The 18058-nt window shown below is 48.7% G+C and overlaps 1 protein-coding gene across 6 annotated transcripts in view; it reads left to right on the top strand.

Annotated features, from left to right (window-relative positions):
* LOC120909865 (gastrula zinc finger protein XlCGF26.1-like) overlaps positions 1-18058 on the top strand; it is a 60554-nt gene that overhangs the window by 33563 nt on the left and 8933 nt on the right. The window contains exons 1-3 of one of the 6 annotated variants that reach the window (XM_040321624.1): positions 12163-12653; positions 12774-12871; positions 16050-16152. The exons of 3 other annotated variants lie outside the window; for them this stretch is intronic. In XM_040321624.1, the coding sequence (XP_040177558.1) occupies positions 12620-12653; positions 12774-12871; positions 16050-16152 (235 nt within the window). In that variant the 5' untranslated portion in view covers positions 12163-12619. Of the gene's footprint in view, positions 1-12162; positions 12654-12773; positions 12872-16049; positions 16153-18058 lie in introns of those variants that run through there. 2 more of the 6 variants (XM_040321625.1, XM_040321623.1) reach the window with 2 other exon arrangements.

Raw genomic sequence — 18058 nt, forward strand, 5'->3', positions numbered from 1 at the left:
TAACCTTCAACCCATCGTGTTTTTCTCCCTACCTGGGGACCTTCAGTATGGTGTTGTCATCGGTTATCATTTTAATTGTATGATTATGTTTGTCCATGTTTTGAATAAAGTTTATCTTTTGTTTTAAATATTCACTCTCATTCTTCACCCATGCACCAGTACCGTGATAGTCCTAATTGGCCCATTTTTCCCCCCCTTGGTTCTTTGGTTCGGGGACCCTAGACCCCAAATTCTCTGGGTATAAAGGTTGAAAAAGGTTTGTTTAGCCTTTAACTGTTTCCCTTCTGTCTTTCATTTCTTCCAGATGGACAGTATAAAAGGAACCCTGCGCAGAATTATCCGAGTATCTCTTCCGATGTTGTAACTGAAGATAATGAAGTCACATATGACTCTTCAGAACACCAAGTTTCTGTAAATGCCCACCATCCAGTACTTAACATTGAAGATCCTTCCTCTGATCCCTCCTTACATGAGGAGCACTATCCTGATGGCTCTTTCCCGGCACCACACACAGCCAGTAGATTGCCTGAGACGGTCCTTTACTCTGAATATGACGAATGTTTTATCGAAAGAGCAAAATTCCTCTCGCACCAGAACCTTAGCGCTGAGCTGTTTTCATGTTCGCAGTGTGGAAAAAGTTTTTCCCAGAAAGCAGACCTTAAAAAACACAAAATCTGTCACGCAGCAGCGAAGCCGTACTCGTGTTCCGATTGCGGGAAACGTTTTACTCGGAAGTCGTCACTCAGTACACACGAGAAACTCCACAGCAGCGTGAAGCCGTATTCCTGTCCACAATGCGGGAAGAGCTTTACCGACAAATCCATTTTCCACATTCACCAGAGGGTCCACACGTCCGAGAAGCCCTTTTCTTGTCCCGAATGCGGGAAATGTTTCGCCCAGTCAGGGAATCTTTCCGCACATCAGAGGATTCATACGGGAGTGAAGCCATTTTCCTGTTCTGAATGTGGCGAGCTCTTCTCCCGCAAATCGTCTCTGGTGCGGCATAAAAAGCTACACTCCGGAGATAAACCGTTCTCGTGCTTGGAATGTGGAAAGTGTTTTATCCAAAGGGGGACTCTTATGTTGCATCAGAGGACTCACACGGGGGATCGTCCGTATCCGTGTTCGGAGTGCGGAAAGCGGTTTGTAAAGAGAACTTCTTTGATGGCACACCTCGATTCCCACTGGAGGAAAGAGCTTCCCACGTTAGGATATGCAGCTGAGTAATCTGTATGCGTATGGGCCACTTTTAGTGTCCACAAGAGGAATAGTTGGCATCCTGGTTAAATTACAGTCTTCCTTTATTGAATTACATGAGCTACAGTGTTAAAAACAACCAGCGCGTTTCGTCCATCAGGCCTTAGTCTTTTTTAGTTTCATATTTCATTCTGTTTGCAAATTTGGAAGGAAGTTGCTTCAACAGATCATCTGTTTTTTTGGGGGGATATTGTTGTCATTCCATCATATTCTTGTTTGGTTTTAAATCCACAACATGATAAAAGGTTTGTTCCATCCTTGTTTTAATTCCACTGCCTTTTTTTTGGCTAGGTCAGGGGTCAAGCAAAGGGCTATTTACTGTCCTTCAGACTTTAGAGGGGGACTCCATTCGGAGTAGAAGTTGCCCTAGTGTTAGTGGGAGTAAACAATTAATCTTTGGTATTAGGGGGAGGAATAGCACCCCATCATTGGTGTCAGTGGGAGGAATAGTGCCCCATTGTTGATGTCAGTGGGAGAAATAGTATCCCATCATTGGTGTCAGTGGGAGGAATAGTGTCCCATTAATGTCAATGGGAGGGATGGTGCCCCTTCATTGGTGTCAGATGAAGGAATAGTGCCTCATTGTTAATTTCAATGGGAGGAATGGTGCCCTTTCGTTGGTGCCAGTTGAAGGATTAATGGCCCATTGTTGGTGTCAGTGGGAGGATTAGTGTTTCATCATTGGTGTCAGTGGGGGGCATAGTGTCCCATCATTGGTGTCAGTGGGGGGGCATAGTGTCCCATCATTGGTGTCAGTGGGGGGCATAGTGTCCCATCGTTGGTGTCAGTGGGAGGAATTGTGTTCCATTCTTGGTGTCTGTAGGAAGAATAGTTTCCCCTCAGTTGGTGTCAGTGGGAGAAATGTTGTCCCGTCGTTGGGAAAAATAGTGTCCCATTGTTGGTGTCGGTGGGAAAAATAGTGTCCCATCATTGGTGTCAGTGGGAGGAATAGTGTCCCATCGTTAATGACAGTAGGAGGAATAGTGTCCCATCGTTAATGGCAGTGGGAGGAATAGTGTCCCATCTTAATGACAGTAGGAGGAATAGTGTCCCATTGTTAATGACAGTGGGAGAAATAGTGTCCCATCATTGGTGTCAGTGGGAGGAATAGTGTCCCATCTTAATGACAGTGGGAGGAATAGTGTCCCATTGTTAATGACAGTGGGAGGAATAGTGTCCCATCGTTAATGACAGAGGGAAGAATAGTGTCCCACCATTGGGGTCAGTAGGAGGAATAGTGTCCCATCGTTAATGACAGTAGGAGGAATAGTGTCCCATCGTTAATGACAGTGGGAGGAATAGTGTCCCATCGTTAATGACAATGGGAGGAATAGTGTCCCATCATTGGGGTCAGTAGGAGGAATAGTGTCCCATCATTAATGACAGAGGGAAGAATAGTGTCCCATCATTGGGGTCAGTAGGAGGAATAGTGTCCCATTTTTTGGCATCAGTGGCAGGAATTATGCTCCCTTGTTAATGTCGGTGGGAGGAATAATGCCCCAAGGGCCAGGTAAATGCAATTAAGGGGCCACAGTTTGGAGACCACTGCGTTAAAGCAATAAGCAGTAAGAAAAAAAATCTAAAAATGTTGGGAAAGTGGAAAGAAAGTGCTACAGCCCAAGGGATTGGTTTCCTTGAAAATGATAGTTTAGGTTATGTGGACGCTACGTGGCTGCTTTTTCTGTCTCTGTGTTATTTTCAGGACAGGTTCAAATCATTTACCTTACATACTTTTCAAATAGGGTAACGATTGTATTTCCAAACATCCTTACTACCCTCAGCACTAACATGTCAACCTAATAAATTCATAAACTTCTGTAATAATTTGTCTAATTTTTTTTTTTTTTATAATAATGATTCCTTGCTCACACCATTCATTGCCTACAAAATAAGGAGCTTATGTCTTCAATCTCCAACCACACCAGAGATTGTCCCCAAGTCTCACGAGCATATCTGTGAGCTCCATCCACGCTTGAGCATGTTCACAGCCTTCAACCACCACACTTGAGCATGCCCCAAGTCCGCAACCACACCTTGGCATATCTTTGAGTTCCAACCACACCTGAGCATATTTCTGAGCTCCAACCACACCTGAGCATGTACACAGTCTCCAGCAACAACTGAGTATACCTCTGCGTTCCTACCATATCTGAGCATTTCTACAGTCTCAAACCACCCCATAGTACATCTCCTGAGCTCCAACCACACCAGAGCAAATCTCTGGAGCTCCAACCACACCTGAGCAAATCTCTGGAGCTCCAACCACACCTGAGCAAATCTCTGGAGCTCCAACCACACCTGAGCACATGTCTGAGCTCCAACCACACCTGAGCACATGTCTGAGCTCCAACCACACCTGAGCACATGTCTGTTCTCCAACCACACCTGAGCACATGTCTGAGCTCCAACCACACCTGAGCACATGTCCGAGCTCTAACCACACCTGAGCACATCTCCTGAACTCCAACCACACCTGAGCAAATCTCTGGAGCTCCAACCACACCTGAGCACATGTTCGAGCTCCAACCACACCTGAGCCCATGTCTGAGCTCCAACCACACCTGAGCCCATGTCTGAGCTCCAACCACACCTGAGCCCATGTCTGAGCTCCAACCACACCTGAGCCCATGTCTGAGCTCCAACCACACCTGAGCACATGTCCGAGCTCCAACCACACCTGAGCACATGTCCGAGCTCCAACCACACCTGAGCACATGTCCGAGCTCCAACCACACCTGAGCACATGTCCGAGCTCCAACCGCACCTTAGCACATGTCCGAGCTCCAACCGCACCTGAGCACATGTTCGATCTCCAACCGCACCTGAGCACATGTCTGAGCTCCAACCGCACCTGAGCACATGTCCGATCTCCAACCGCACCTGAGCACATGTCCGAGCTCCAACCGCACCTGAGCACATGTCCGAGCTCCAACCGCACCTGAGCACATGTCCGAGCTCCAACCGCACCTGAGCACATGTCCGAGCTCCAACCGCACCTGAACACATGTCCGAGCTCCAACCACACCTGAGCACATTGTAGAAAGAAATGTTTGGACAGCCGCACTCTGGAAAAACCTTCTCGGTTGCCTTTTATTGATAACAGCAAAGACGGGCATACAGCTGACGTTTCGCACTATCAATCAGTGCTTACTCATAGCTACTGATTGATAGTGCGAAACGTCAGCTGTATGCCCCTGTCTTTGCTGTAATGTGTGGTGTTTGAACACTTTTATCCATAAAAGGCAACCGAGAAGGTTTTTCCAGAGTGCGGCTGTCCAAACATTTCTTTCTACAATTGCTTCGTGCATTGCCGGCACCTGGGTTTCTCTGAGAGGATACGGATTCATCCACATACCTAATTGGAGCGGTGACTATCTTCTTCCACACCTGAGCACATGTCCGAGCTCCAACCACACCTGAGCACATGTCCGAGCTCCAACCACACCTGAGCACATGTCCGAGCTCCAACCACACCTAAGGACATGTCCGAGCTCCAACCACACCTGAGCCCATGTCTGAGCTCCAACCACACCTGAGCAAATCTCGGAGCTCCAACCACACCTGAGCCCATGTCTGAGCTCTAACCACACCTGAGCAAATCTCGGAGCTCCAACCACACCTGAGCAAATCTCGGAGCTCCAACCACACCTGAGCACATGTCCGAGCTCCAACCACACCTGAGCACGTCTGAGCTCCAACCGCACCTAAGCACATGTCCGAGCTCCAACCACACCTGAGCACATGTCCGAGCTCCAACCACACCTGAGCACATGTCCGAGCTCCAACCACACCTGAGCACATGTCCAAGCTCCATCCACACCTGAGCACATCTCTGAGCTCCAACCACACCTGAGCACATCTCTGAGCTCCAACCACACCTGAGCACATCTCTGCGCTCCAAACACACCTGAGCACATCTCTGAGCTCCAACCACACCTGAGTACATATCGGAGTTCCAACCACACCTGAAAATATAATTTTCAGCTTTCAGCAATGTCGCAATTTGAATGACAATTGCGCGGTCGTGCTACACTGTACCCAAACAATTTTTTTATCATTTTGTTCCCACAAATAGAGCTTTCTTTTGGTGGTATGAGTCTGAGCTCCAACCACACCTGAGCAAATCTCGGAGCTCTAACCACACCTGAGCACATGTCTGAGCTCCAACCACACCTGAGCCCATGTCTGAGCTCCAACCACACCTGAGCAAATCTCGGAGCTCCAACCACACCTGAGCACATGTCCGAGCTCCAACTACACCTGAGCACATGTCCGAGCTCCAACCACACCTGAGCCCATGTCTGAGCTCCAACCACACCTGAGCAAATCTCGGAGCTCCAACCATACCTGAGCCCATGTCTGAGCTCTAACCACACCTGAGCCCATGTCTGAGCTCTAACCACACCTGAGCCCATGTCTGAGCTCTAACCACACCTGAGCAAATCTCGGAGCTCTAACCACACCTGAGCAAATCTCGGAGCTACAACCACACCTGAGCACATGTCCGAGCTCCAACCACACCTGAGTACATATCTGAGTTCCAACCACACCTGAAAATATCATTTTCCCAGGCCAATTTTCAGCTTTCAGCAATGTCGCAATTTGAATGACAATTGCGCGGTCGTGCTACACTGTAACCAAACAATTTTTTTTATCATTTTGTTCCCACAAATAGAGCTTTCTTTTGGTGGTATTTGATCACACTATTTTTTGCACAACAAATAAAAAAAGACCAAAATTGTAAAAAAAAAAAAAAAGTTTTTCTTTTTTTTTTCTTTTTTTTTTGTAAATAAGTATGTTTTCTTCTTCAATTACGGGCACTGATAAGGCAGCACTGATGGGCACCGATGGGCACTGATGATGGTCACTGATAGGTGGCGCTGGTATGCGGCACTGATGGGCACTCATAGGCGGCACTGATGGGCACTCATAGGCGTCACTGATGGGTACTTATGGCTGGCACTGATGGGTACTTATGGGTGGCACTGATGAGTGACACAGATGGACACTGATAGGTGTGCACTGATGGACACTGAGGGGTGGCACTGATGCTACTGATGGTGGCATTGCTGGGCATCACTTGTTTTATAATTTTGACAGTCAGTGCCCATGTTGCCAGTCAGTGCCCATTAGTGGGCACTGATTGGCATCTATTGTGAATATTTTTTAATATGTGAATGGCCATGGGCTACATACCTGGCCATCTACATGTTGCCCCCTTTCCTGGCGGCTTCCCTGGTGGTCCAGTGTAGGCATCCGTGGGGGGGCTGCGCTGATAAACAATCAGCATATACCCCCCCCTGTCAGGAGAGCCACCGATCGGCTCTCCTCTACTCCCGTCTGTGAGACGCGAGTGAGGAAGAGCCAATCAACGGCTCTTCCTTTTTACATTGTGATTGGACACGGCTGATCACGTGGTAAAGAGCCTCCATCGGAGGCTCTTTAACAAGATCGGTGTAGTGGTGTGTCAGACTGATTGCCGCGATGCGCACCCCCACTGTTATCTTGCTGGACGTCAATGGATGTCCAGTCAGGATAACATCACCACTTCCCGGACATCAATCTGCTATTGACCGGGCGGGAAGTGGTTAAACCAAAATGTATCCTGCTGCATGTCTTTGATCAAAAAAATAAAATAAATACCAATACAGTAATACCTTGGATTACGAGCATGCTTGTAATCCAAAGCACTCGTATATTAACCCCTTGCCGCAGAGCGTACGCAGATATGCATCCTTGGCTTTCGGGGTTCTACCGGGATGATGCCCGCAGCTGCAGGCATCATCCCGGTATAATTTTTTAGAGCCGGCGATTGGCTTTCCAGGTATAACAACCAAAATGGCTAAAAGCAACAAGGTTGTTATCCCGGAGGAGTGGGAAGGGACATCCCCCCGCCTCCGCCGGTCTTACCGGGCCTCCCGACCCACCGGGAGACCCGATCCGTGATCGCCCGATCCAGTCTCTTCAGTGTAAACACGGAAGCAACGTCACTTCCTGCTTACTCGGCTGCCAATGGCGCCGGTTTAAAAATGGCGATCTGAATACTTTGAAGTGCAAAGGAGGGATCGGGGGTCTTTTAGACCTCCGATCCCTCCATAAAGAGGACCTTGTCACCACCTATTAGGCCGCGTACACACGACCGGTCCATCCGATGAGAATGGTCCGACGGACCGTTTTCATCGGTTCACCGCTGAAGCAGACCGATGGTCTGATGTGCGTACACACCATCAGTTCAAAAACCGATCGGGTCAAAACGCGGTGACGTAAAACACACGACGTGCTGAAAAAAAACGAAGTTCAATGCTTCCAAGCATGCGTCGACTTGATTCTGAGCATGCGCGGGTTTTGAACCGATGCTTTTGTGTACTAACCATCGGTTTTGACCGATGGTCAGCCGTCCATCAGACCGATGGGCCGTACACACGGTCGGTTTGGACCGATGAAACTGGACTTCAGGCCGTTTTCATCGGTTTGGACCGACCGTGTGTACGCGGCCTCACTGTCACAAGGGATGTTTACATTTCTTGGGACAGCAATAAAAGTAATCAAAAAAAACTTTTTTTTTTTTTAAAACACAATTTTATATTCTAAAAATAAATAAGAATTTTTTTTTTAAAGCGTCCCCGCAAGCTCGTGCAGCAAAGAAAACGCATACGTGAGTAACGCCCGCATGTGTAAACTGTGTTCAAATCACACATGTGAGGTATCGCCGGGATCGTCAGAGCGAGAGCAATAATTCTTGCCTGCCGTAGATCTCCTCTGTAACTCTAACCTGGTAACCGTAAAGAAAAAATGAAAGCGTCACCTATGGAGATTTTTAGGTACCGTAGTTTCTCGCCATTCCACGAGTGCGTGCAATTATAAAGCGTGACATGTTTGGTATCTATCTATTTACTCGGCGTAACATAATCTTTCACATTATATAAAAAAATTGGGCAAACTTTACTTTTTTATTAATTCACGAACGTGTCTTTTTCCCAAAAAGTCGCATTTAAAACACCGCTGCACAAATACCATGTGACATAAAATATTGCAACAATCGCCATTGTATTCTCTAGATCAGGGGTCTCCAAACTACGGCCTGCGGGCCACATCTGTTTGGAGCAGGCTGGAGGAGTTTGTGCAGTTGCCTATAGCAACCAAACACATACGCAATATGATTGCCTGCTTTATATTGCAGCATCACAGAGAAAGTAATAATACTATTATAATATTAATTGTAAAAATTTTATTTTAATCATATCTGACTAAATATATTCATATTTTAATTACATTGACCATCTCTCCTCTGTTTGCCTGTATCTCCTCTCTATCATCACCAGTCTCCTCCCACTTCCGCCCTGCGGCTCCCAACACTTCCTCTGTGTGCGTTCCACGGCTACCCAGCGACTTCCTGGTTCTGACGGGTCGCCTATTCTGGCGAAACACCGTAGTGATGACCTATTCTGATGGTTGACAGAACACCTGGCATTGTTCAGGCGCGCAAACAGTAACCGACAGCCATTCATTCCTTTGAGAAGAGCTCTCGACGCTCCTCAAAACAGAGAATTGACAGGAAAAAGAATAAGATAATAACAAGTGTCCTTGGTTCAGGAGGTCGGCGGCCATTTTCTTGTAGTGCTGTGTCGGCGGCCATTTTCTTATAGTGCAGTGTCTTTCCTATTTCTTTTTGTTTTTAGTAAAATCTAATATAAATTTGTGTGAATTGGTTTAGAATAATCGCACAATGCTAGTTATTGTTTAGTAGTATAAATAAAATTTAAGTAAACGTGCTCTGGGTGTGAAGATAGCCGCCATTTTGTTGTAGTCCACAAGGCAAGACAGGAAAAGCTTTTAACCTAAAGAGTGTGTGCCCAGTGAGGAGCAGGTAATAATGTCTTATTTTTTTATGGGAGAAGGGGGTCCCAGCACTCTGGGGTTGATTTACTAAAACTGGAGAGTGCAAAAATCTGGTGCAGCTCTGCAGAGAAACCAATCAGCTTCCAGGTTGTTTTTGCCAAAGCTGAAGTTAGAAGCTGGGGTAGGTGGTAGGGTTGTCACCTTTTCTTCAAGCACTAATCTTTATGCTCACTCTCCACCCCACCAGCAAAAATATCTTCTCCCCCCTCCCTGAACAATTCCCCCTCAAAACAAATCATTTTCCCCCTTCCTCAGCGCAAGTCCTCCTCCACTATCCCCAAAATTCCCAGTCCTAGCCCCCCCCCTTCTTTCCCATCCCAGCACTTATCCCTGTCCCCCTCCTAATAGAAATCCTCTTTCCCAACCAATACAAACCCTCCTTCTCCCAATACCCCTCTCAGAATAAATCCTACCTCCCATCCCAGCACAGCCTCCAATTTCAGCGGAAAGCACCACCCATCCCAACTAGAAAAAAAAATCTCTTGGGGCCAGATCCACAAAGAACTTACGGCGGCGTATCTATCGATACGCCACGTAAGTTCTACGATGCGCAGTCGTATCTTTGTTTTGTATCCACAAAACAAGATACGCCTGAATCTGGGCTAGATCCGACTGACGTACGTCTTAGTACGCCGTCGGATCTAAGGTGCATATTTACGCTGGCCGCTAGGTGGCGCTTCCGCGTCGAGTATGCAAATTAGCTAGATACGCCGATCCTCAAACGTACGTCCGCCCGGCGCATTTTTTTACATAAGGGTTTTTTCGCCGTAACGTTACCCCTGCCTCTATGAGGCGTGCGCAATGTTAAGTATGGACGTCGGGACAGCGTCGATTTTTCCGTCTTTTGCGTAAATCGTTCGCGAATAGGGCTTTGCGTAAGTTACGTTCACGTCGAAAGCATTAACTATTTGCGACGTGATTTTGCGCATGCGCACTGGGATACCCCACGGACGGCGCATGCGTCGTTCGTTCAAAACGTCAATCCCGTCGGGTCACGATTTATAAGCATAAAACACGCCCACCTCTTCACAATTTGAATTAGGCGCGCTTACGCCTCCCATTACAAATTCTCTCCCCCAAATCAACTCTTCCAGCACAAAATGCTCCCCATCCTAGAAAAATTCCTCTTTCCTCCAAGCCTCTCCCCAGTTCCATCACATATCTTCCCACTAGGAATGCGCTCCGGCGTGTTCGCACACTCCACATGCAGAGCAAGTTGGCACGGCGCTGCGCTAATCACAGGCAGGGGGACATTGTCCCGTGGAGTGTGTGAACACGCCGGAGCTCATCCCTACTTCCCACCTAAATCCGCCCTGCCAGTACAAACTTTTCCCCCACAAACACAAATTATTTCCCCCCTTCTAATCCAAATTCAGACCTCCTAACTGTCCCTTTTTTTACTGGGCCTTTCCTGAGATTTGAACAAAATCCCAGCGTCCCATGAATCTGGGCTGAGTCCTGGAGCCCAGTGCTGGAACAAGTTCTGGAATTAGGCTCCACTAACTTGCTAAGCAGGAGCTAGTGTGGGCACCCAGGGCAAATGTCCTCCATCTCTTGTGGGTTCCAGATGCCATGATCATGCCCTCTGTGAGAAGTGCTGGGGGGGGCACTCTGGGAGGGAAAGGGCTAGTGATGAAAAAGGGGGGGTTGGATATGTGCTGGGGGTTAGAGGGCCAGTGCTGGGAGGGGGGCTTGTATATGTGCTGGGGGAAGAGGGCCAGTGCTGGGGGGGGGGGGGCTTGTGCTGGAAGCAGGGGGGGTTTGATATGTGCTGGGTGGGAGAGGGCTAGTGCAGGAAGGAGGGGTTGGATATGTGCAGGAGGGAGAGGGCTAGTGCTGGAAGGGAAGGGGGGTTGGATATGTGCTGAGAGAGGGGGGCTAGTGCTGGAAGGGGGGGTTTGATTTGTGCTGGGGGGAGAGGACTAGTGTTGAAAGGGGGGGGGCTAGTGCTGGAATGGGGAGGGGGGCTGCTGCTGGAAGGGGCTGTCAGGTTTCAAATTCATCCCACGCTGGCATATGTCCTTTCTCATGCCAAAGTGCTCCCAAAGGGCTCATGCTTGAAGCAGGGGGGTTGGATGTGTTCTGGGGCATGGGGTTGGATATATGCTGGGGGGAGAGGGCCAGTGCTGGAAGGGGGAGGTGGATATGTGCTGGGGGGGGGAGAGGGCCAGTGCTGGAAGGGGGGTTGGATATGTGCTGGGGGGAAATGGGCAGGGCTTGAAAGGGGGGGTTGGATATGTGCTGGGGGGGGGAGAGCAGTGCTGGAAGGGGGGGTGGATATGTGCTGGGGGAGAGAGGGCTCGGGGGGGAGGGATTGTGCTGGAAGGGGGGCTTGGATATGTGCTGGGGGGGAGGGCCAGTGCTGGAAGGGGGGGGGGGGTTGGATATGTGCTGGGGGAAGAGGGATTGTGCTGGAAGGGGGGCTTGGATATGTGCTGGGGGGAGAGGGCTAGTGCTGGAATAGGGGGTTGGATATGTGCTGGGGGGAAATGGGCAGGGCTTGGAAGGGGGGGTGGTTCGATATGTACTGGGGGGGAGGGCCAGTGCTGGAAGGGGGGTTAGATATGTGCTGTGGGGAGAGGGTTCGTGCTGGAAGGGGGGTTGGATATGTGCTGTGGGGAGAGGGCCAGTGCTGGAATGGGGGTTATATATGTACAGGGAAGGGAGAGGGCTAGTGTTGGAGGGGGGGGGGGGCTAGTGCTGGAAGGGAAGGGAGGTTGGATATGTGATGGGGGGGGGGGGGAGAGGGCTCGTTCTGGAAGGGGAGGTTGGATATGTACAGGGGGGAGAGGGCTAGTGTTGGAGGGGGGGGTTGGATATGTGCTGGGGGGGGGGGGCTTGTGCTGGAAGGGAAGGGGGGTTGGATATGTGCTGGGGGGGAGAGGGCCAGTGCTGGAAGGGGGGGGGGGTTGGATATGTGCTGGGGGGGAGAGGGTTCGTGCTGGAAGGGGGGTTAGATATGTGCTGTGGGGAGAGGGCCAGTGCTGGAAGGGGGGGTCGGATATGTGCTGGTGCATTCTCGATGCAGTCCGGTGTGAATGATGTGTCCTGGTCTGGAGCCGATGAAAACCCGAACATATCAATCAAAAACCAGACTGTCCGGGAGAAACCCGTACAGGTGGCAACCCTAGTGGGTGATCCTAACAGATTTCCTAAACCACCGGGAGATCATGTGATCACAAGTGCCCATGTGATGAAATTCTCTGTATAAATGGTCACATGACTAAACATCTTTATAACCAACCCAGGTTCAGCTTTTTCTGGTGTGTGTCCCTCAGAACATGACCCATCCGTCATAGTCATTGCAGGTGAAAACTTTCCCAGTATACGTCCAGACTGAAGAGTAAAACCTTCACCCATCCTATCCTTCACTCTTCAAGAACCAAAGTAGTAGACATCTTATGAACATTACAGTTTATTTATCGTCATTTATTGATCACAGATCAACCACTGAAATGTCACGATGAAGAAGCGGCCGCCCCCCAACACATCACCGGGTAAGAGGAGACTTTCATTTCTTGTAAAGGAGAGAAGAGTATTGAGGATCCCCCTAGATACACATCCTCTGATATAAAGACATAGAAACAATGTATTCAGTCAGTGTGTGTTTCCTACAGATGGATCCAGTAATGGGAACCCACCAGAGAGATGTCCCCGTCCTCTGTATTGCCGGGACTCCACACAGGAACATCAGGAGATCCTTCAGGAGGATCAGGTAGGTGGAACTGAGACTCTTGGATGTAGTTTGTGTACAAAAATCTACTATGTGTCTTAACCACTTGGTGCCCGCGCTATAGCCGAATGGCGGCCACAGCGCAGAGCCCAAATGCCGGGAGGACGCCCCTGCAGGGCGAGCGCTGTGATCACCTGAGATTTGGGTGATCACAGATCCGATTAATGGGCCAATCCCGGCACCTTACCACTTGATCAGCTGTCGGCCCGCGTGACGTAAACAAAAGCCGGTAATTGTTTTTTTTTCTCCTCACGCTGATAGTGTGAGGAGAAAAAAAAGCCGATCACCGGCTTATGTGGAAGGGACATCCGTCCCGAAAAAAAAAGAGGCAATTCTGCCTCATCTGTGCAGTCAGTACCCCCTGCCAGTGCCACCTGAAAGTGCCCATGAGTGTCACAAGTGGTGCCAATCAGTGCCACCTAGCAGTTCTCCCTATCAGAGTAACTTAAGAGTGCCGATCAGTGCCCATCACGGCCAGCTATCAGTGCCACCTATCAATGCCACCTATTAGTGCCACTTATCAGTGCCCACCGGTGCCACCTATCAATGCCCTTCAGTGCCACATCTCAGTGTCACCTCTCAGTGCCACTTTATCGGTGCCCATCAATGCAGCCCATCGGTGCCTCATCAGCGTACTTCAATGAAGGAGAAAAATTACCTGTTTGCAAAATTTTATAACAAAATATAAAAAAAATATAATTAAAAAAAAAATCAGACAGGGGAGCTGCGGTGGCTCAACGCGATTCGCGATTGGCACTGCGCTGACAAGCCATTCACCTCTGCAGCTAGGGGTTCGGATCCCGGTCTCGGCTACATGTGAATTGAGTTTGGTGGTCTCAGCCCGGCTCCCGGTGGGTGTGCTATGCGAGGTAAGCCTGCGCTTAGTACGCCCACCCCCCTCCCACAAAAAAACACCACACTTACACGCACTCGAAATTGGGTTAACATCACGCACTTTGACCACGCGGTCTCTAAAAAGAGAGGCGAAGGACTAACGGGGCTGGTTAAGCGGGCAAATCCTCTCACTCCCTTATAGGGAGTCCCTCTGCCCCGTTGGGCTTCAAAGCGGAGCAGGTAGGGTGGGCTGTCTGGGAGGACCCACTCACGCACCCGCCATTGCCACCCGGGGCATGGAGAAAGGTGGCAGATTGCCTCTGGGGGAGGCCTGCCTACTCCCAACTCCTGCAGTCCGACTCCTCTCTCGAGTACACGTACAAAATACACTTAAAAAAAAAAGAAATTTAGTGTGACCCCACGTATTTGATGTTTTTTACGAACGGTGCATGCGCCGTTCGTGAAAGAATCCCAGTGCGCATGCTCGAAATTACGCCGCAAATCGTCAATGCTTTAGACGTGAACGTAACTTACGTACAGCCCTATTCGCAAACGACTTACGCAAACAACGTAAACATTTTAAAATTCGACGCGGGAACGACGTCCATACTTAACATAGGATACCCCTCATATAGCAGGGGTAACTTTACGCCGGAAAAAGCCTATCGTAAACGACGTAAAAAAAATGCGTATCTACCTAATTTGCATATTCCTCGCGTAAATATACAGAAGCGCCACCTAGCGGCCAGCGTAAATATGCAGCCTAAGATACGACGGTGTAAGACACTTACGCCGGTCGGATCTTAGGAAAATCTATGCGTAACTGATTCTATGAATCAGTCGCATAGATACGACCCCGCAACTCAGAGTTACGACGGCGTATCAGGAGATACGCCGTCGTAACTCGTCTCTGAATCGGGGCAGAGAAGTTCATATGAAGAGGTCATTTTTATGATTGAAATATAGTTGTTTTACCTTGGGGGAGACTGAGGCTGAATGAATTGTGTGACATTTTAAGAGTAACTTCCATTGAGACTAAAAGCCTTGTGGTTGGGACAAAACGCGTAGGGGGGTGGCGTTACCTGGATGGAGTCTAGGCTGCTACAACTTTTTACACAGGGGTTATGTGTGAAGGGAGGAGTTAGAAGGTCTGTCAGCTTTGATTGACAGGTACAGTATTGATTGGGAAATTGCATATCTCATATTTCCTTATTAAATTTGCCTCACAATATCTAAGAACGCCTCCAAGATCCTGGTTACTTTAGATAACTTTATACCAAAGGAATGTCATTACAAACTGACCAAGTACATAAAAGATCAAGTATACATCACTGATGCATGTCACTCTATTGGATTTCCCTTCACATTGTATCCCTGTGATACCAAAATAAGAAATGAGGGCTAGGAAGGAGGTCCCTGGCACAGATAGGCACTAATACAAGGCAATGCCGCGTACACACGACCGTTATTCATGTCATTTAAAAAAAAACTTTTTCTTGACGCGATTCCTCTCAAGCCTGCCTTGCATACACACGATCGTGAAAAAAGCGAGGTGACGAACAACACGTACAACGTCACTATAAAGGGGAAGTTCCATTCGAATTGCACCACCCTTTGGGCTGCTTATGCCAATTTCCCCGTCTCATAACTTGCTTCTGAGCATGCACGTTTTTTCCCCCCTCGTTAAAGCGTACACACGACCGTTTTTCACGGCGTGAAAAATGACGACGAGAAAAAATAGAGCAGGTTCTAAAGGTAAGCCTGCGCTTAGTATGCCCACCCCCCTCCCACAAAAAACACCACACTTACACGCACTCGAAATTGGGTTAACACACACGCACTTTGACCACGCAGTCTATAAAAAGAGAGGCGAAGGACTAACGGGGCTGGTTGAGCGGGCTAGATCCTCTCACTCCCTTTATAGGGAGTCCCTCTGCCCCGTTGGGCTTCAAAGCGGAGCAGGTAGGGCGGGCTGTGTGGGAGGACCCCCTCACACACCCACCATTGCCACCCGGGGCATGGAGAAAGGTGGCAGATTGCCTCTGGGGGAGGCCTGCCTACTCCCAACTCCTGCAGTCCGGCTCCTCTCTCGAGTACACACACAAAATACACTTAAAAAAAACAGTATTTTAATTTATTTTTTTAACAAAAATTAAAACCGCAGAGGTGATCAAAAACCACCAAAATAAAGCGCGTGTTGTATGACTGCGCAATTGTCATTCAAAGAGCAAGAGCGCTGAAAGCTGAAAATTGGTCTGGGCAGGAGGGGGTTTAAGTGCCCAGTAAGCAAGTAATAAGTATATCTGTATTGTTTTGTATTCTTTAGGATACAAATTTGACTAATATTAAGATGGAAGATAAAGAAGAGCCGTATGTGATGGGTGATGAGACGTGTAAGGAGAAGGAAATCCCTCCAGAGATCAGCCCAGGTGAGGAATAAACACCAAATCCAGAGAAGAGTCCCAGATTCTCCTTGTTCAGTCACTACAACAATCTCTTATTTTTTAAAGGCTCCCCAAACCTAAAAACCTGCAAAAACGCACTTGGCTCGGTGCCAAAAAAGACAAATAAGCTACTTAGGTGTCAAACGCGTTGCGTCCCTCAGGTGTCAATGCAATCTCAATCCAGAGAAGAGTCCCAGATTCTCCTTGTTCAGTCACCACAACAATCTCTTCTTCTCCCCTCCCCCTCCTCTGTCAGTAGACAGTAATGGGGACGGGACGTAGATAAGGGGGGGGATAAGGGGGTCCAAACCTCCCGTAGAGCATCCATGATGTAGCAGCTAGTCTTACAACCGCTGCACACCGACAGCGCTGCAGCCACCGCTCCTGCTGTCACTTAGGTCTTAGACTATTTCGGTTGAAGGAAAGAAAATTGATTTGCCCATCAACACAGTCACCGTTGATGGGGAAAGCCCTCCCGCTACCCTATTGCATTCTGATGTGCCATCAGAATACAATGATTACTGCTGCCAGCTACAGCCAGTGGCAGTGATCATACCAGAAAACCCCACAGGCTGGTTGTTCTGAAGTAGATTGATAGATCAACGTCAGTACAACCAGTCTGCCCATAGATGGGTAGAAATTCAGCTGGTTCAGCACCTATGGCTGGCTTTAGACACAGGCAGCTACAGTTCAGCATAAGGGAGGCTCTCCTTATCGCTTTCTTGACTCTGGTCACATGACACAGCAGAGGGAGGACTTCCCCTGTTTCTTAAAGCGGAGTTCCGGCCACAATTTCACTTTTTAAATATAAATACCCCTGTAATACACAAGCTTAATGTATCCTAGTAAAGTTAGTCTGTAAACTAAGGTCCTTTTTGTTAGGTTGTTACAGCATTTAGACACTTTATAAAATAGAAATTGACTGGGGCCATCTTAAGTGTGGGCATCATGAAGCCAGACTGTATGACTTCCTGGATTTCAGCCTTGCAGATCTCGCACATGCTCAGTGCAGCACAAGCAGTGCAATAGGTTTCAGATCAGGTTTCAGCACCTGTACTGTCCAAGTCACATGATTCTTCGAGACTGGGGAGTGCACAGACTCCTGGAAAGTTACACCCACTACATTACCAGGAGTCTGTGCGGTGTAGGTTAGGAAGCATTAAGCACCTAGGTGCAGGAAGTGGGAAGATTAACTATTCTGCCTAGCAACAACACTTTGAAGGCATCTAAAAAAAATTTTTTTTTTCTTAAAGGACTAATGACATTTTTTTAAAAATACTGATGTAATGTTATATTTATGGGTGGAACTCCACTTTAACTGCCTAGTTTGACTCTTGAGTAAGGACGGGCTCCGGCGTGTTCGTAAACCGCGCGCGCCCGAGGCCCGCCAGGAAGCCAGCACTGCAAAGACTGGACAGCCGCACTTCCACGAAATTCTTAAAAAGTTGCTTTTAATGGTAAAAAATGGAAACCGCACTACAAGTCACAGCAGACAGTGGGGTGGATAGCTGACGCGTTTCGCACTGGGGTATCGGCGCTTAGTCATAGCCCAGCACGGCACATTGCTAATCGCAGGCAGTGAGACATTTCTCGATCTGTGCAGCCTCGGGAAATGTCTCACTGCCTGTAATTAGCACTGTACAGTGCCGGCTTCCTGGCGGGCTCGGGCTCGCGTGGTTGCGAACAGGCACAAGCCCATCCTTACTCTTGAGGAGTGTGTTTCTTGGAGGAGGGAGATCTGTACTTGGGGAGCTGTACTGAGGGGGGAAGATGTGCTGGGGGAAACTCTACTGGGAGGAGGGGACCTTTACTGGGGGAGGCTGTACTGGGAGGGGAAGGGGGAATCTGTACTATAGTGGTGGGATCTGCACTGGAGGGAGCTGTATTAAGT

This window comes from Rana temporaria, chromosome 8, assembly GCF_905171775.1.
Source record: "Rana temporaria chromosome 8, aRanTem1.1, whole genome shotgun sequence".
NCBI classification, from domain to species: Eukaryota; Metazoa; Chordata; class Amphibia; order Anura; family Ranidae; genus Rana; species Rana temporaria.